Source organism: Diaphorina citri, unplaced genomic scaffold (assembly GCF_000475195.1).
Source record: "Diaphorina citri unplaced genomic scaffold, Diaci psyllid genome assembly version 1.1 scaffold23, whole genome shotgun sequence".
NCBI classification, from domain to species: domain Eukaryota; kingdom Metazoa; phylum Arthropoda; class Insecta; order Hemiptera; family Psyllidae; genus Diaphorina; species Diaphorina citri.
In genome coordinates this window covers 411,205-428,486 of record NW_007377461.1, presented here as the reverse complement: position 1 = coordinate 428,486, position 17,282 = coordinate 411,205, and the positions used below count along the sequence as shown (strand labels likewise).

Below are 17,282 nucleotides of genomic sequence, written 5' to 3'. Positions count from 1 at the left end.
CCAGCTTGACCAGTGTCGCCTGTTGAGTCTGCTGCTGGGCACCCCGCCTCTGTTTACAATCCTGATTAGAAGTAGGGACAGGCTGCGGGGCAGGCGTTGTCAAGGCAACCAACCGGTTGTCGAGAATCAGGGGCGTGGTTTGCGGGTGCGAGGCGTGAGGTAGAATCAGTGACGGTCCCGCGTGCCCCGGGGAAGAAGGCCAGACCACGGTTCGTGGCATCGAGTCTAGGGGGGAAAAAAACAATTTAAAGTGTGTGTCAACGGCCGTCGATCGACTGTGTTTGGACAAACCTTTGACCACAACAGTCGGTTTCAAAATCGGCAAAGGAACTTCGTCCAAATAAGTTTAAGTGCCACTCATCACTTATCACCCTAGGAACCTAAATGTGAATTCTTTGCTTACCAAAACTGGCGGTGGGAAGTAGAAGAAACTGTCCCGAGTGATCTCGAACCAGTTGCAGATTGCTTGGTTGCGATAGTTGCTGCATTTGAGACTCCAGGGGCACTGTAAGAAAAATAGAAAAATATGAAATCAAAAGTATTATGACCGCGGACCTAAACAACTGCCTTGGGGTTCGCCTGAGGAAAAATGTTTGTCTTCGACGACTCTATTGCTTTACCTTATTGTTTAGATCTTCCCAATGATTTGTGTAGGCCTTAGCAGTTACATACATTTAATTTCCTTTGAGTGGAAATTGAAAGTCCTCCTTTATCAAACGCTCTGTACAAGTCCTTCAAAAGCCCCATACTTTTTTTTTTTTTTGCTTTCCTTATTTTCAATGTTTACCAGAGCTGGATGATATGCTTACCAGAACTAGATGATATGGCCGAGAAGTTGGGATTGATGAAGGAGGATGGATGGTGGATGACAGCATACCCGTTGGCATCAGAACCAATGGTTGCCTTGGAGTAATCCGGCTGGGGCATCATCACACCTGAAGAACATAAAAATGTGATGAGAAGTAAGAAACGACCAGATATGTTTAAGACATTTCTAATGGGATTTTAATATTTTTGAACAGGGGAAATTCTTCCCAAATGAACACACATACGAGTAAGTATGTGACAAACCCATCTAGTTTCCATTTTGTCAAACAAACCATTGAAATGAAAATAATTGCTGCATCTGTCCTTAATCCTTCTTATTCCATATACTGCTCTAAAATTTGTATCTGAAAGATTCGACAGAATTAATCGACATTTTCTGATGTGAAAATACTGCGGAGAGATCCAAAGTTTGACAGAAAAAATTCTGTTTCTTGAGAAACTGTATATAAATGATTTAACACCCAAAATTTTAAAGCCTTAAAGAGTCATTTAGGTACTTATAAATATGCTAAGGTTCTGGGGCATCGAATCTACAGTGTTACGAACAAAGAGCGAAATCGTTGCCGAAGGCATTCCCTACCATTTAACCCTAAAAAATAAATCTCGTTCAGGTAGAGGAATAGACATCCTTTACTTATAGAAATAAGATAATCTAGACATCTAGAGGGTTCGTAGAAGCTTAACCCATCCTTTGGCGTTGTTTGCCCCTACACCTAGGCCTCGGATTGGGCTTTTTGTGTATGGAGTACATATTCAAAGAGTCTTCCACCGAAAGCCCTTTCTAATACCCTCCTAAAATCTTACCCGTTTACATGATCCAGTTTTACACGATATAACAAACACCCAAAATTTTCAATGTCTTAAAGAGTGTCCACCAAAAGCCCTTTCTAATACCCTCCCAAACGCTTGCCCGTTATCGGACTGTCCTCCAGTTTTACAAACACCCAAAATTTTCAAAGTCTTAAAAAGAGTCTCCACTAAAAACCCATTCCACTCCCTTTACTTGAGTGTCCACCAAAAGCCCTTTCTAATACCCTCCCAAACGCTTGCCCGTTATCGGACTGTCCTCCAGTTTTACAAACACCCAAAATTTCCAAAGTCTTAAAAAGAGTCTCCACTAAAAACCCATTCCACTCCCTTTAATTGGTTTAATGCTATAATTACAAAAGACGTGGTAACTAATTAGGGACTTATAGGGGTGCAATAGTCCTGCATACTGGACTCCGCACACAGGAATTTCGTAAGAAAAGACCCCCACTTCAATGTAATGTAATGTAGGTACTTATAAATATGCTAAGGTTCTGGGGCATCGAATCTACAGTGTTACGAACAAAGAGCGAAATCGTTGCCGAAGGCATTCTCTACCGTTTAACCCTAAAAAATAAATCTCGTTTAAGTAGAGGAATAGACATCCTTTACTTATAGAAATAAGATAATCTAGAGGGTTCGAACCTGTGGTACTGGGGACTCTGAGCGGCGCTGTTTGGTTCCACTACAAGATGACGGTGTGGCGGGCATGGTCAGGCTGAGTTTGGTCCTAGGTAGGTCCGGACGATCCTTGGACTGTTTGGTAGGAGACACGGGTCGGTCGTTGATCATGTCACGGACTTTTTTGCCTGTGGAGGAGGAAACCATAATTACATTTTCTGTACACCATTGATCGACGCAACGGCCGTCGACTATGTGTGGACAAACCTTTAGAAGCAATATTGCGCTGTTTGGTTCCACTACAAGATGACGGTGTGGCGGGCATGGTCAGGCTGAGTTTGGTCCTAGGTAGGTCCGGACGATCCTTGGACAGTTTGGTAGGAGACACGGGTCGGTCGTTGATCATGTCACGAACTTTTTTGCCTGTGGGGGAGGAAACCATAATTACATTTTCTGTATACCATTGATCGACGCGACGGCCGTCGACTATGTGTGGACAAACCTTTAGAAGCAATATTATTGCTTCTGCAGATTGCTTGGTTGCGATAGTTGCTGCATTTGAGACTCCAGGGGCACTGTAAGAAAAATAGAAAAATATGAAATCAAAAGTATTATGCAGATTGCTTGGTTGCGATAGTTGCTGCATTTGAGACTCCAGGGGCACTGTAAGAAAAATAGAAAAATATGAAATCAAAAGTATTATGACCGCGGACCTAAACAACTGCCTTGGGGTTCGCCTGAGGAAAAATGTTTGTCTTCGACGACTCTATTGCTTTACCTTATTGTTTAGATCTTCCCAATGATTTGTGTAGGCCTTAGCAGTTACATACATTTAATTTCCTTTGAGTGGAAATTGAAAGTCCTCCTTTATCAAACGCTCTGTACAAGTCCTTTAAAAGCCCCATATTTTTTTATTTTATTTTTATTTTTTTTTGCTTTCCTTATTTTCAATATTTTGTTCTGTTTCAGCATATCGTCAGAATCACCTTCAAGATTGTGGAAACTAATGTAATTTACCTGATACCTGGATAAATCAACATCACCCAATAAAACCTACCTGGGTAATGCCAGGGAGATGCCCAAGCAGTGGAAGCATTGGATGCAGATCCATCATCACAGGTGAGTAGTGCTGCGGACAGACAAGTAAAACACGTCGTGATGAGTTCTACAGTTCTTGGCCCATAGGTAGGAACAATAACTTCAGACCTGAATAACCAGGCGATAAGAACGTGCGGTGGTAACTTGAATAGAATCAGGATAGAAAATGAACATTTTATCGATCGGGGTCTATCATACTTTTTGATCAAGTTGTGATCCAATCATCCAATTCTTATTAGTAGTTTGGAAAGTCTATTCTAAACCATGACAAATGGGTACTCAATTCTCAAAGATTTTTTTTGTATTATTAGTTTGGTAAATCTTGAACAATACACAATTCTCAAAAATTCCAGAGTTTTTGAAGCTAAGTCAGACATAAAAATAGTTTAGAAGGACCTATAATTTTACTCTTTAGAGTAAAATTGGGGGATTCAACTTACTCATTGCCGGCAGACACTGGCCGTTCCCCATGCTCCCGGAAGTTGTGATCCAATCATCCAATTCTTATTAGTAGTTTGGAAAGTCTATTCTAAACCATGACAAATATGTAGGTACTCAATTCTCAAATATTTTTTTGTATTATTAGTTTGGTAAATCTTGAACAATACACAATTCTCAAAAATTCCAGAGTTTTTGAAGCAAAGTCAGACATAAAAATAGTTTAGAAGGACCTATAATTTTACTCTTTAGAGTAAAATTGGGGGATTCAACTTACTCATTGCCGGCAGACACTGGCCGTTCCCCATGCTCCCGGCAACACTGTGCAGTCCAGTTGCCATACTGGTGGCAACACTGTGTAAGCCATTTGCCGTCAGCCCCGCCGCTTGCCCTACATTGCCCATATGTTGCGTTGTTGCCATGCATACTGGTGGCAACACTGTGTAAGCCATTTGCCGTCAGCCCCGCCGCTTGCCCTATATTGCCCATATGTTGCGTTGTTGCCATGTTGCCCATATGTTGCGTTGTTGTCATGTTGTTCAAATCCGGATAGCTTGTGGTTGACGTGTTAGTGACGGCAATATGGGACGAAGTGCTGCGTTGCCGTGCTACCGCTATGCCGACAGGGATGCCGGACGTTGTGGTGCTGGTTAGTGGGAGACCTGGGAAATCAGATATGACATGGTTTTGAAACGTTATGAACGTTTTTCTTTTATTTTGTGGTACATATTGTGCTGGTTAGTGGGAGACCTGGGAAATCAGATATGACATGGTTTTGAAACGTTATGAACGTTTTTCTTTTATTTTGTGGTACATATTGTGTAAAATATAGAGAAAAAGTAGACTGGAAAATTAAAAAATATATATAAAATATTAACAAATAATAAATGGGAACCCGGGAAAAGTCAGGGATTTCCTTATCAAAGACACCCTCAAGAAATTCAATTTGAAGTGAAAACACTTACTTTGAAGAAGTACTAACTACACAGTATTCTAGAGACTCAATTTCTGGACTGCCAGCCCAGTTAGCTTGGTTGGTAGGGTGTCTGCCTTGTAAGCGCTAGGCCGCGGGTTCGAATCCCACCTGGGGCGGATTTTATCCTGAATAGATTCTCGGAACGGCTAGCTTGCCCCTGTCCTGGCTTCCTTCTCTCTTCGATTTCGGGACGATAAGACCTTAGCAGTTACAGATCCCTCTATCAAGCCTCTTAAAAAAAAAAAAAAAATCTTATACTTACTTGAACTAGTGCTGGAGCTCGGGTCCGAGGTCTTGCAAGGTCGGATGGCTCTCAATGAGCTCGTGGTAGTTCCAGAGGTAGGGGGCGTGTCCTTCTGTTTAGCGACCGTAGGGTAGGTCGACCCAGTAGCGGACGGTTTGAGGGTGTGGGGGGATTTGAGAGTGGGAGGCAGGGCGGGGGTGATGTCCTCCACCTGAGCCGCTACTGGGGAGAGGGTGCGACGTGATGTGGGGGAGGTGAGAGCCACCGGCACTGGGGAAGGGAAGAGAGATGGACATTGGTTAGTATTTTTTATTTATTTATTTTGAATAAAATTTTACAATACAGAGATCTCCTCCTAACATAATAATAATAATAAAGCTTCCAAGAAAAGATGCTTACATGGGTTAATTTTTAATTTACTTATAGGGCTGATTCTTATGAGCCAACTGAGCCAGCGGGCCAGCATTGGTTAGTATTTATGGGGCTGTGAACCAAGTGGGCAAGGGCCGATAGTACATTGAATGCACCAGTTCCCAACGGATCACTTATTTTAAGCAACGTTAACGCCTGGTGCCAGCCTAGTTAGCTTAGTTGGTAGTGCGTCTGCCTTGTAAGCGCTAGGCCGCGGGTTCGATTCCCGCCCGGGGCGGATTTTATCCTGATGGGATAATGTTCGTTCTCGGAACGGCTGGCTTTCTCCTGTCCTGTCTTCCTTCTCTCTTCGATTTCGGGACGATAAGACCATAGCAGTTACAGTTCCCTCTGTCAAACTCTTAAAAAAAAAAACGAATCTTTTTTCTAACCACCCATCTCTCTCTTCCATGTTACAGCGGAAAACTCGGGCAACTCTTCATCCGACGAGCAAGCCGTCTCCGATCTCCGTCGCAAGCCGTCCGACACCGTCGATTCCGACCTTGAAATCGACGACGACAAGTGTTCACGGGGCGGTTCGTTGTCGCCATCGCTGTCGCCGGTCGACAAGAAAAAGCACCGACGCAATCGGACGACATTTACGACGTATCAGTTGCATGAGCTGGAGAGGGCTTTCGAAAAGAGCCACTACCCGGATGTGTACAGTCGAGAAGAACTGGCGATGAAGGTGAACTTGCCCGAGGTTCGAGTCCAGGTGAGTCAATATTTTTTCTTCCTTCACTGAGAAAATCCTGTCTTCCTTCTCTCTTCGATTTCGGGACGATAAGACCATAGCAGTTACAGTTCCCTCTGTCAAACCTCTTTTTAAAAAAAAGTTACGCCTGGTTGGTATCTTGTCGCTTGTCGCCGAATGGACGGTAAAACCCCCTTCACTAAAAGCCCTAACGATTATACAGTCATATTAAAGACCACGTAAATAAATAATAAAATAATAGAAAGTAAAAAAATAACAAGTTTACCGGTAGCTTTGGCGGCTGCCTTGAGGGTGGGAGTAGCTATAGCCACTTTCGGCCCCGAGGCCGAGTCTACCTCCCAACATTTCCTCTTCCTCTTATCCTCTAGAATACTCGACCGTTTCTTGCCGCCGCCCGGGGTCGAACCCGGGTCTCTGGATTGCCAGGCGAGTGTGTTTACCGCGCCGGCAGAACTGGTGGACATTTTGAGGGTGACGGGTGGACAGGAAGACAGGGACGTGGAGGTGTCATTGGATGTGAGGATGTGGTCGCCTGAAATGAAGAAGAATGAAAATGAAGTGAATTTGTTGAGAAATTTAAGAGACACATTCTATCACTAGGGGTGATTTGTACAACTCTGAAAAAGAGTGCGTATGGTGCCCACGAAAGCTTGGTTCACAAGACAGCAGTGCCGGGTTCTCGATCTAGAGAAATTTAAGCTAGGGAAATACCACTTCCCTTCCTATCTACGGTTCTTAAGGTTCGATTCCCGCCCGGGGCGCACTTTATTTATGTAATTTGTAATTTATTTTTTTTTTTTTTTCATGTTAAAATAATCACATGTTCATGTTCAAATTTGTGACGGTTTCCACTCAATAACACTTGAAAAATGTCCCAACATCTGACCAAGATGAAGTCACTTTCCCCCCCTCTTTCTCAAGTTAAAAGAGGAAAAAAAAAATTGAAAAAAAAAATAGAAAAATATCAAGAACAAAGGAGAGATTGGGGAGAGAAAAACAAAAAGAATTTCAGCTTTCAGCCAGAAGAAAGGAAAGCTAAAATGTAGAAAAGCAAAGAAAGTCAAAAATAAGGGGGGGGACGAAAGAACATGTTATGAAAAAGAAAGACAAAAGATATCATATCCAAGTTATTATTAGTAGTAGTAGTATTTATTATTATTATTTACGGAATTTCCCGTGACAGTAGGGAATGCCTTCGGCAACGATTTCGCTCTTTGTTCGTAACACTGTAGATTCGATGCCCCAGAACCTTAGCATATTTATAAGTACCTAAATTACATTAAATTGAAGTGGGGGTCTTTTCTGACGAAATTCCTATGTGCGGAGTCCAGTATGCAGGACTATTGCACCCCTATAAGTCCCTAATTAGTTACCACGTCTTTTGTAATTATAGCATTAAACCAATAAGTTCTCACTTCGAAAACGTGTCTTTCATTATAAAAAAAATAGGATAAGGAAAGAAAAAATCTCAACTCTCAACAGTCCAGTATGCAGGACTATTGCACCCCTATAAGTCCCTAATTAGTTACCACGTCTTTTGTAATTATAGCATTAAACCAATAAGTTCTTACTTCGAAAACGTGTCTTTCATTTTCATTATAAAAAAATAGGATAAGGAAAGAAAAAATCTTAACTCTCAACTTTTCTTCTTTTTTTCGCAGGTCAAGGTTCAACCATCTCCGCCAGTGCTGACCCCATTCTCTCCTCTGGATGAGACAGAATCGAGTCGGCCCCCCACTCTGGTGGCACATAAGAGACATTGTGTCGGCCCCACCAATACAGGCGGTGGATTCTATAAGCGACGAACCGTTCATGATGATGTAAGTGAAAGGAGACTATGTGCTCGTGGAGCTAAAATTTTTCAATGGAGTACTTTTGTAGTCAGCAGTATTGGTATTGGTATAAGTAGGGCCGTCGGCTTTAATAAACGCCGTTTGTCACTGCGACCTGGTTAGATCTTTTGTGACTCAGTACGAGACTCTGTTACTTTTCAAATGAAGTACTTTTGTGATCACTTGATCAATATTGTCTTTACCAATGACTATTAAAACTCAACATTAGAGTGTGATTTCACAAGTAATATGGTTCGAATGATCACGTATGCTATATTTTTGCCAAAATATGTGTAATGAAATTTATCAATAGCTCATTTTAGGATCTATGTAAAACGATTTGTTAATCCCCTATGCTCTCTTCTGTTTCAGTTGGACTCGGAAGATTCAGACCAGCAAGAGCCGCCCCAGCTGTCCCCCGAGTCTCAAGCCGCCGCCACCACGTGCCGCAAACGAGGCCGCCCACCCAAGAAACATCCCCCTGAGCCGCCCATCCAAGAACCTCCCGTTAAGAAACCCACCAAACCCAACTTTGTCAGCATCGTCCTCGCGAATAAGAACAAACAATTAAAATCCCTTTTCGACGAGGATTCTTCCGATTATAAACCGAACAAGATCCGGGTATGCTGTCATCCACCATCCATCCTCCTTCATCAATCCCAACTTCTCGGCCATATCATCTAGTTCTGGTAAGCATATCATCCAGCTCTGGTAAACATATCATCCAGTTCTGGTAAGAGATTTGTCAACCATCAACTGAGGATTTCTACCAAAAACATGTAAATAATATCTGTGAGATTTCATTATATGTATCTCCAAAAAGAAATTGACTGAAAGTTTCCGAATTGGGAATGCTATATAAAGTGAACTACAAAGTTCAATTCAATTCTTTTTTTTTTTTTTTTTAAGGCTTTAAAATTCTAGCAGGATAATAAACAAGGTATAAATAAGGAGCGCGGTATAAAAAGATGTAGGTGCATCTAAGTACGTACATCTACATACATACATACATACATACGTAGTAGGTACAGTTCACTGTTTGTTACGTTACCAGAATAAAGAATCTGCCTTTTTATCTGCCATACACAGGGACGGGTAAAATCTTTTCGTTTATTTTCAAAATAGTACCCATCCTCCGTAGTTTTTATAGTAGTTAATTACCCTTCTTTCGTTCTTTCATCGCAGGTTCCTTCCTCATCCAACACATCTCGCAGAATAAAGAATCTGCCTTTTTATCTGCCATACACAGGGACGGGTAAAATCTTTTCGTTTATTTTCAAAATAGTACCCATCCTCCGTTGTTTTTATTGTAGTTAATTACCCTTCTTTCGTTCTTTCATCGCAGGTTCCTTCCTCATCCAACACATCTCCCGGAACAACAACAGCACCATGCAAATGTCCCCGGCTCCCACCCTCTTCAACACTAAGACTAAAAAGTCCCATTATGCCAACAGTTTAAACAGGCCTCATTTATTTACATCAAACATAAGTACATACATAGGTTTAACATTGGAAAGGATGGAGAAAATTATTATCTCCATGATAAGGATAAGGGTAAGGGTTTAGTTAGTTTGCATTGCGATCGTTGAATGAATTGCATTACTCATCCTCATACAGTGGCGGTAAATTCATTAAAAAAAAAAAAAAAAAATAATGCTTGAAGATGCAGATTACAGATATCCGAAGGATTTTGAACTTATTAGAAAATTCATCCCATAGAACTCTTCCAATATTAGGCACCTTTGGTGGGAATGTCATTTTAAGTGCTGCTATTATAGGTAGGTATCTACAAATCTCAATATTTTTTTAAGCCCGTTATTATTTTGGTCTGCTTGGTGCATCCCGATTTTAGTCTTCATACTATCAGAACTCTGAGCACAACACTAAACAGAAGTGGCTAGGTCAAAAATGGAATAGATTGGAAAGGCAATACCCCATACCCCTATGAATTCATTATTGAAAGCACTGATAAGCCTGTGATGAGCGAATTACCGAATTTAATCATTCTGAAGCAGCCAGGGGCATGTTGGAATCAAGGGGGCCCGCATTGAAATTATAATACAAGAACTATCTAGGAGGTTTTTTATGTATATTCGAAGGGACGGGGTTTGTATTGAGATCAATAAAAAATAGTAAATACGGGGAGGCATATTTACAATTGATACATAATTGAATCGTTTTATCAATTGATCCAAGAGGAGACAGAATCCAATCACCTACCCGATTTTACATCGACTAAAAACAATAACAACCCTTCCTATTTTTTGTGGAGGTTTCCTTTTTCTCCACCAATGGTCAACCAGCGCACCCGATATTCAAATCCTCAGATATAGTCAAGAAAAAATGCCCTGTATTTCATTAGACTTTGAGACCAATCGTAAGTACGAGGCCTTCGGGGCCTCGTACTTACCTTTGCTAGGAGAGGTGAGGTTGGGTAGGTACCCCGTACTTACCTTTGCTCGGAGAGGCGAGGTTGGGTAGGTACCCCGTACTTACCTTTGCTAGGAGAGGCGAGGTTGGGTAGATACCCTAGATTGGAAAGGCAATACCCCATACCCCTATGAATTCATTATTGAAAGCACTGATAAGCCTGTGATGAGCGAATTACCGAATTTAATTAATCATTCTGAAGCAGCCAGGGGCATGTTGGAATCAAGGGGGCCCGCATTGAAATTATAATACAAGAACTATCTAGGTAGGAGGTTTTTTTATGTATATTCGAAGGGACGGACTTTGGATTTAGATCAATAAAAATAGTAAAGAAGGGGACGTATATTCACAATTGATAATTGAATCATTTTAAATTAATCGTTCCAACAGGAGACAGAATCCAATTACCTAATTTTACATCGACTCAACAACCCTTCCTAGAACCTAGATACCCCGTACTTACATGTGTTAAAGAAAGGCGAGGTTGGGTAGGTACCCCGTACTTAATACCTTTGCTAGAAGAGGTGAGGTTGGGTACCCCCGTACTTACCTTTGCTGGGAGGGGCGAGGTTGGGTAGATACCCCGTACTTACCTTTGCTAGGAGAGGCGAGGTTGGGTAGGTACCCCGTACTTGCGGACACAGGGACGGGGGAGGGGGAGAAGATGGTGGTAGCCTGGTGGGGGGGATGAGGGGAGTCCGGAAACACCGAGTACACGCCCCCATACCTGCTCAGGTCTGAAACAGAGAAACAGATATTGACAGTGAAACAGCAATATTAGGACAGTGAAACAGCAATATTGAAACAGAGAAATAGCAATATTGATATAATGAATCAGCAATATTGAAACAGTGAAACAGCAATATTAGATTTGGAAGACTTGTAAGGGCTAGGCCGCGGGTTCGATTTCCGCCCGGGGCGGATTTTATCCTGAACGGATAATGTTCATTATCGGAACAGCTGGCTTTCTCCTATCCTATCTTCCTTCTCTCCGCTCTCGGGACAAACAGAGAAATAGCAATATTAGATTTGGAAGACTTGTAAACGCTAGGCCGCGGGTTCGATTTCCGCCCGGGCCGGATTTTATCTTGAACGGATAATGTTCATTATCGGAACGGCTGGCTTTCTCCTATCCTATCTTCATTCTCTCTTCGATTTCGGGACGATAAGATCTTAGCAGTTGCTGTTCCCTCTATCAAACCTCTTAAAAAAAAAAAAAAAAATCTACCATATCAGGAGCGACATACTATGCAATAAACTCAACGTGAGTTGAATTTGAACAGTTTTTCAATAATAGAGGGTAATGGAAAGTAAAGAAAATATTACAATAATTCTCCCATTTCTATTCCACACCCTGTTGGCCAAATCACCCCCTTGACTACACATACCTATTGGTCTCAAATGAGAAATCGCATTAAAAATGTTTCCTTACTTTTTTAACTGCATATCAATGAATCATTTTTATTGCAATAGTGCACTAATGTTCCCACCTCAAGTTTGTGCATTAAAGTAGTTTGGGATCAACTGAGTATAAAAGAGGGAAAAAATACGAGATTAATTTGGAGGGACATAAAATTTCCCTCAACTCTCCCTAAAAAAGGGGGAAAAAGAGCTTTCACAAACACCTCTGACATTTTATTTATACAGGGCACGACAGAAAAACCTACCCTGAGCCGTTGTTTTTCTGGCGCACCCTGTATTGGAGAAAACTTACCATCAGTGGCGGATTGCGTGATTGTCCGGTGGTTGCCTACCATAGCCCCATTTACCAGTGTTGGCTGGCCATAGCCTAACCCTGCAACATAGAGAAGAAAAAATCAAAGTTAAAATTGCTTTAATTAGACATTTCGGACCGAATATAACCCTGTAACATAGAGAAAACAAGAATCCATGGTTAGAATTGGAGAAATTTGACGTTTCGGACCTAATAAATAGGAATATTTCTAGTAGCGCGGTCAAACTTTCTTGACTTAGCGGGGCGGAGCGCTACCGCTCTCCTTAATACAGCCTGGTTATAGCTTCGAGGGGAGCGCGCCTGCCTTCTAAGCGCAAGGTGAAAGGTTCGATTCCCGCCCGGGGCGCACTTTATTTATGTAATTTGTAATTTATTTTTTTTTTTTCATGTTAAAATAATCACATGTTCATGTTCAAATTTGTGACGGTTTCCACTCAATAACACTTGAAAAATGTCCCAACATCTGACCAAGATGAAGTCACTTTCCCCCCCTCTTTCTCAAGTTAAAAGAGGAAAAAAAAAATTGAAAAAAAAAATAGAAAAATATCAAGAACAAAGGAGAGATTGGGGAGAGAAAAACAAAAAGAATTTCAGCTTTCAGCCAGAAGAAAGGAAAGCTAAAATGTAGAAAAACAAAGAAAGTCGAAAATAAGGGGGGGACGAAAGAACATGTTATGAAAAAGAAAGACAAAAGATATCATATCCAAGTTTTATTATTATTACTATTATTATTATTATTTTACGGAATTTCCTGTGACAGTTTTACTTTCCATTATTTTATGATAAATTTCCTGATAAGAACAACGTGCTATTTTTTCAGTTTTGTAAGTTATATTATGTACGTACTACGTACCTACCTACATATATTACAGCTCGCGGAGAGAAAATAATAAATTGTTTGTATTATAAACCTAATAAATTTCATATGATTTACTATTTACGAGTAGATATACCTAGCTAACTAGGTACTACATACGTATGTACCTATACATAGTATGTACGTTGTATACATACCTACCTACTCAGCACGTTGCGTCGTTCATTTGTTGTTGATGTTCGATTCCCGCCCTAGGCGGATTTTATATCCTAAACAGATAAGGTTCGCTCTCGAAGCGGCTGGCTTTCTCCTATCCTGATGTCTTCCTTCTCTCTTCGCTTTCGGAACGATAAGACCTTGGCAGTTACAGTTCCCTTTATCAAACCTCTTGGAAAAAATACTGGCAGTTATACTGATCGTTAGGCCTTGAGACCGTTTTTGAACGAAAAGTCACAAACAGACTGAATTGTCCAAATACCACCAACTCGCTTCACTCGGTTAGTAAATTGCGCTTTCTAAAAGTCCTATTAGTCAGTTCAGTCCACTACAAGCAAGTACCTGTAGTTCTATCATAGAATAGATATTATGTTCTTCTGGAAATCGTTGGTAATTAGGGGAAGATGTGCCAAATAGATTAGAATAGAATAGAACTACTCGTGGGAATTTATCTCACATCGAATTCCAACTACGTATAAACTGTACCTGATGCATTCTAGGTACCTATACCCTACATATTCTAGCAGAATCTGACGTAGTATGTCTAGATTTTCTAATAGGAGTAGTTATTAGTTATCTATCACTAGCACAGACATACTCTTTTTCAAGCTAACTAGGCTGTTTGTTATGAGAGAATTTTTTTTTTTTTTTTTTTCAAAAGGTACTGAGTGTGTTTAGCACTTAGTAGTAATGGTTAATGGTACACATCCACCTAGGTAGATACGGATAGGTAGTAGGTACTAGATACCCCGGTACTCATTATGATGGTGGCGGGGCGGGGGTTCGTGAGATCAAACCCGAGTAGTCAGGGACGTGGAGGTGTCATTGGATGTGAGGATATGATCGCCTGAAATGAAGAAGAATGAAAATGAAGTGAATTTGTTGAGAAATTTAAGGGACACATTCTATCACTAGGGATGATTTGTACAACTCTGAAAAAGAGTCCGTATGGGGCCCACGAAAGCTTGGTTCACAAGACAGCAGTGCCGGGTTCTCGATCTAGGGAAATTTAAGCTAGGGAAATACCACTTCCCTTCCTATCTACGGTTCTACTACACCAAGCGTGCAGAAACTGACAGGATATTAATGCCAACTTGATTTAGATTGGAGATTTCTGCTGCTAGATTTTCTAGGCAGATCTTTGGTTATATTAGGCGAAATAGAATTTACCGCTCTATTCGTACCAGCTTGATTTGAGATTTCTGTCTGTAGGTAGGTACGTAGATTTTCTATCTAGGCAAATCAAAACTTAACGAAGTGGTTTGTTAAAATTGGAAAAGGATTTTTTTTTTCTTTAAAATTTTAAATTAAATGTTTCTTGGGCTTCATTGAAGTCCTAAAGGAAGACTAACAGCTGATTGAACTTTCGCAATTTTTCCTCCATTTCCCTCCTTGTGGTATTTTTTACTTTCCTTATCCTATAGGAAGGAAAGTAATGTTTATTTTCCTTCTCAAACCATAAACCTCTTTTCATTTCATTTTAAAACTTTCCATTCACATTTTATTGAACCCTCCCTCAGTCTCGCCTCCCCATTCCCTCCTCTTTCTTCTCCATTCCAAGTAATGTTTATTTTCCTTCTCAAACCATAAACCTCTTTTCATTTCATTTTAAAACTTTTCATTCACATTTTATTGAACCCTCCCTCAGTCTCTCCTCCCCTTTCCCTCCTCTTTCCTCCCTCCATTCCCTTTTCACTCGTAAAAAGAAAACTACTGATTCATTATTACAATAAATTGTTGGCGTTATGTTTTATCTTCCAATTATACTCCTTCTCCACTCTCTCTTCCTCTTCTCCTTTCTTCTCTTTGTCCTCCTCATCCTCCTCCTGCTCTATCTGCCGTAGTATGTCTAGATTTTCTAATAGGAGTAGTTATTAGTTATCTATCACTAGCACAGACATACTATTTTTCAAGCTAACTATGCTTTTTGTTTATGAGAGAATCTGACTAGGTGATTAATAAAGTAAATGGAGCTCTAAGGCCATCCACTCATTATCACGTATCAGGTAGACTTGACAGGTGGACCTTTTCAGCCGTACCTGTCAGGTCTACCTGATAGTGAGTGGCTGGCCTAAAGGGTAGGTGGTAGAGAACGCCTCAGGCGTTCCCTCGCCGAGGGATTACCAACCTTTCAAGAGTCTATAAACAACTGAAGTGAACTTACTTGTACGAGTATACTATTGACAAATGATGGTTCTGAGGTTTATGTAGTAGGTATCTATATTTCTGTAAAAGTAATGTTTATTTTCCTTCTCAAACCATAAACCTCTTTTCATTTCATTTTAAAACTTTTCATTCACATTTTATTGAACCCTCCCTCTTTCTCTCCTCCCCATTCCCTCCTCTTTCCTCCCTTTATTCCCTTTTCACTCGTAAAAAGAAAACTACTAAATCATTATTACAATAAATTCTTGGCGTTTTGTTTTATCTTCCAATTATACTCCTCCTCCACACTCTCTGTCTCTTCTCCTTCTCCTCTTTCTCTCCGTCTCTCTTTCTCCCCTTTCATCACTCCTTTCTCCCTCCTTCCCTATCTTTCTCTCCCTCTCAGTGTCTCTCAATTCCCCTATCTACATACTCACCTCTAACTCCAGCGGAAGGATTAAGATTTTCTCCATTCCAAGGAACTTTAAAATAAAAGAAAATATTGGTTTGACCACTGTCTTACTCTTACTGTCTGTTAATACAGATGAACGAAAGAAACAAATTCCAAGTTTTAACTCAATGGTCTTGCATTTAATTTGTTTCTATCAATGGTCTTGCATTTAATTTGTTTCTATGTATGTTTTTTTCACCATAAATCCCGCGAACGGTTACAGGTTACTCCAATTTTGTTGAAATCTGGCAAACATGTTCTCATAAAGAAAATTAGCTCATTGAATTTTGGACCATTTCGGGTCTTTGTAGGTTCCTGCAGGGACATTTTTCTGAGAGAGTTCCACAGTTCAGAACCACTAGACATGGTGTTGGGTCAAAAAGACATGAAAGGGTTGAACTATAAAGTTTAGGAGTGAGCGGGTTGCATTCATCTGGAACCGGTTTTATTTTGCCTCCCCTAACTACTAACCAGTGGAGGAGCTATACCCCATAATTAAACTTATTTATTGATGCTTGTTTGTTTGTTTTTCACCTCGAAAGTGAAACTCAACTTGAGAAAAAAAAGAAAAAAAAATACCTCTGAAAATTTGGTTCCACAGAAAAAAAATCCCTCATTGATCCCACGAAAAAATCTGGATCAAAGCTTTCTAGAGCAGCGTTCAGTTAGTTACGTAGCACGCAAAAAGATCTTCCACAAATGATCAACTTTCTGGGGATTAAAATGGGGTTAGGTAGCACGCGAAAAGAAACCCTTTTTGAAACACAAAAGAAACACTTTTTGAAACCCTTTTTTGAGACGAAACGTAATACGCCCATCATGTTCTCTCTTCGCCACTGTTATCTCATGCATTGCATACTTCCAGTACCTGTCAGGTCTACCTGATAGTGAGTGGCTGGCCTAAAGGGTAGGTGGTAGAGAACGCCTCAGGCGTTCCCTCGCCGAGGGATTAACAACCTTTCAAGAGTCTATAAACAACTGAAGTGAACTTACTTGTACGAGTATACTATTGACAAATGGTGGTTCTGAGGTTTATGTAGTAGGTATCTATATTTCTGTAATATGTAGGATTATGTAGACTTCCAAGTCTCAACTGTGACCAAAATTTAATGCGAACAACTTCACAACCATGAAGATCGCGAGAAAAGTATAATATAAACGTGCAAACTAGAGATAAAAAGTAAAAAAATGAATTCAGATTGTACAAGTTGCGGAAAAAAATCAAAATTTCAAATTTCCCGCCAACTTTACACGCTCAAAGGCCGAGAATGGCCTAGCTCAGCCCAGTACATAAAGACAGCCTCACTTTCGGGACGATAAGACCTCCGTTACCTCGGTTTCCTCTATCAAACCTGTTTAAATAAGAGGACAAGAAGAAGATTACGAAGAAGGGAAAAAAAGAAGAAGGAGAAAAACGATAAAATTTCACACCTCAGCCAGGATTGAACCCGCGCCCTCCCGTTTACCAGGCGAGCGTCTTGACCACTACGCCACCGAGTGCTATAGAGTTAAACCCGA

General features: G+C 40.7%; 1 protein-coding gene across 1 annotated transcript; it reads left to right on the top strand.

Moving 5' to 3' along the window:
* Positions 1 to 7,799: 7,799 nt before the first annotated feature.
* LOC103509361 lies at positions 7,800 to 8,585 on the top strand. Its single transcript, XM_008473974.3, has 2 exons — positions 7,800 to 7,958; positions 8,343 to 8,585. Exons 1-2 carry the CDS (start codon positions 7,849 to 7,851, stop codon positions 8,539 to 8,541), a joined length of 309 nt encoding a protein of 102 aa, XP_008472196.1. The 5' UTR covers positions 7,800 to 7,848; the 3' UTR covers positions 8,542 to 8,585.
* Positions 8,586 to 17,282: the final 8,697 nt, after the last annotated feature.

Excerpts from the sequence above, each read along its gene's own strand:
- LOC103509361 (XM_008473974.3), top strand. The coding sequence starts at position 7,849 with ATGAGACAGAATCGAGTCGGCCCCCCACTCTGGTGGCACATAAGAGAC. Across the intron at positions 7,959-8,342 it reads GACGAACCGTTCATGATGAT|TTGGACTCGGAAGATTCAGA; the intron begins GTAAGTGAAAGG and ends CTTCTGTTTCAG.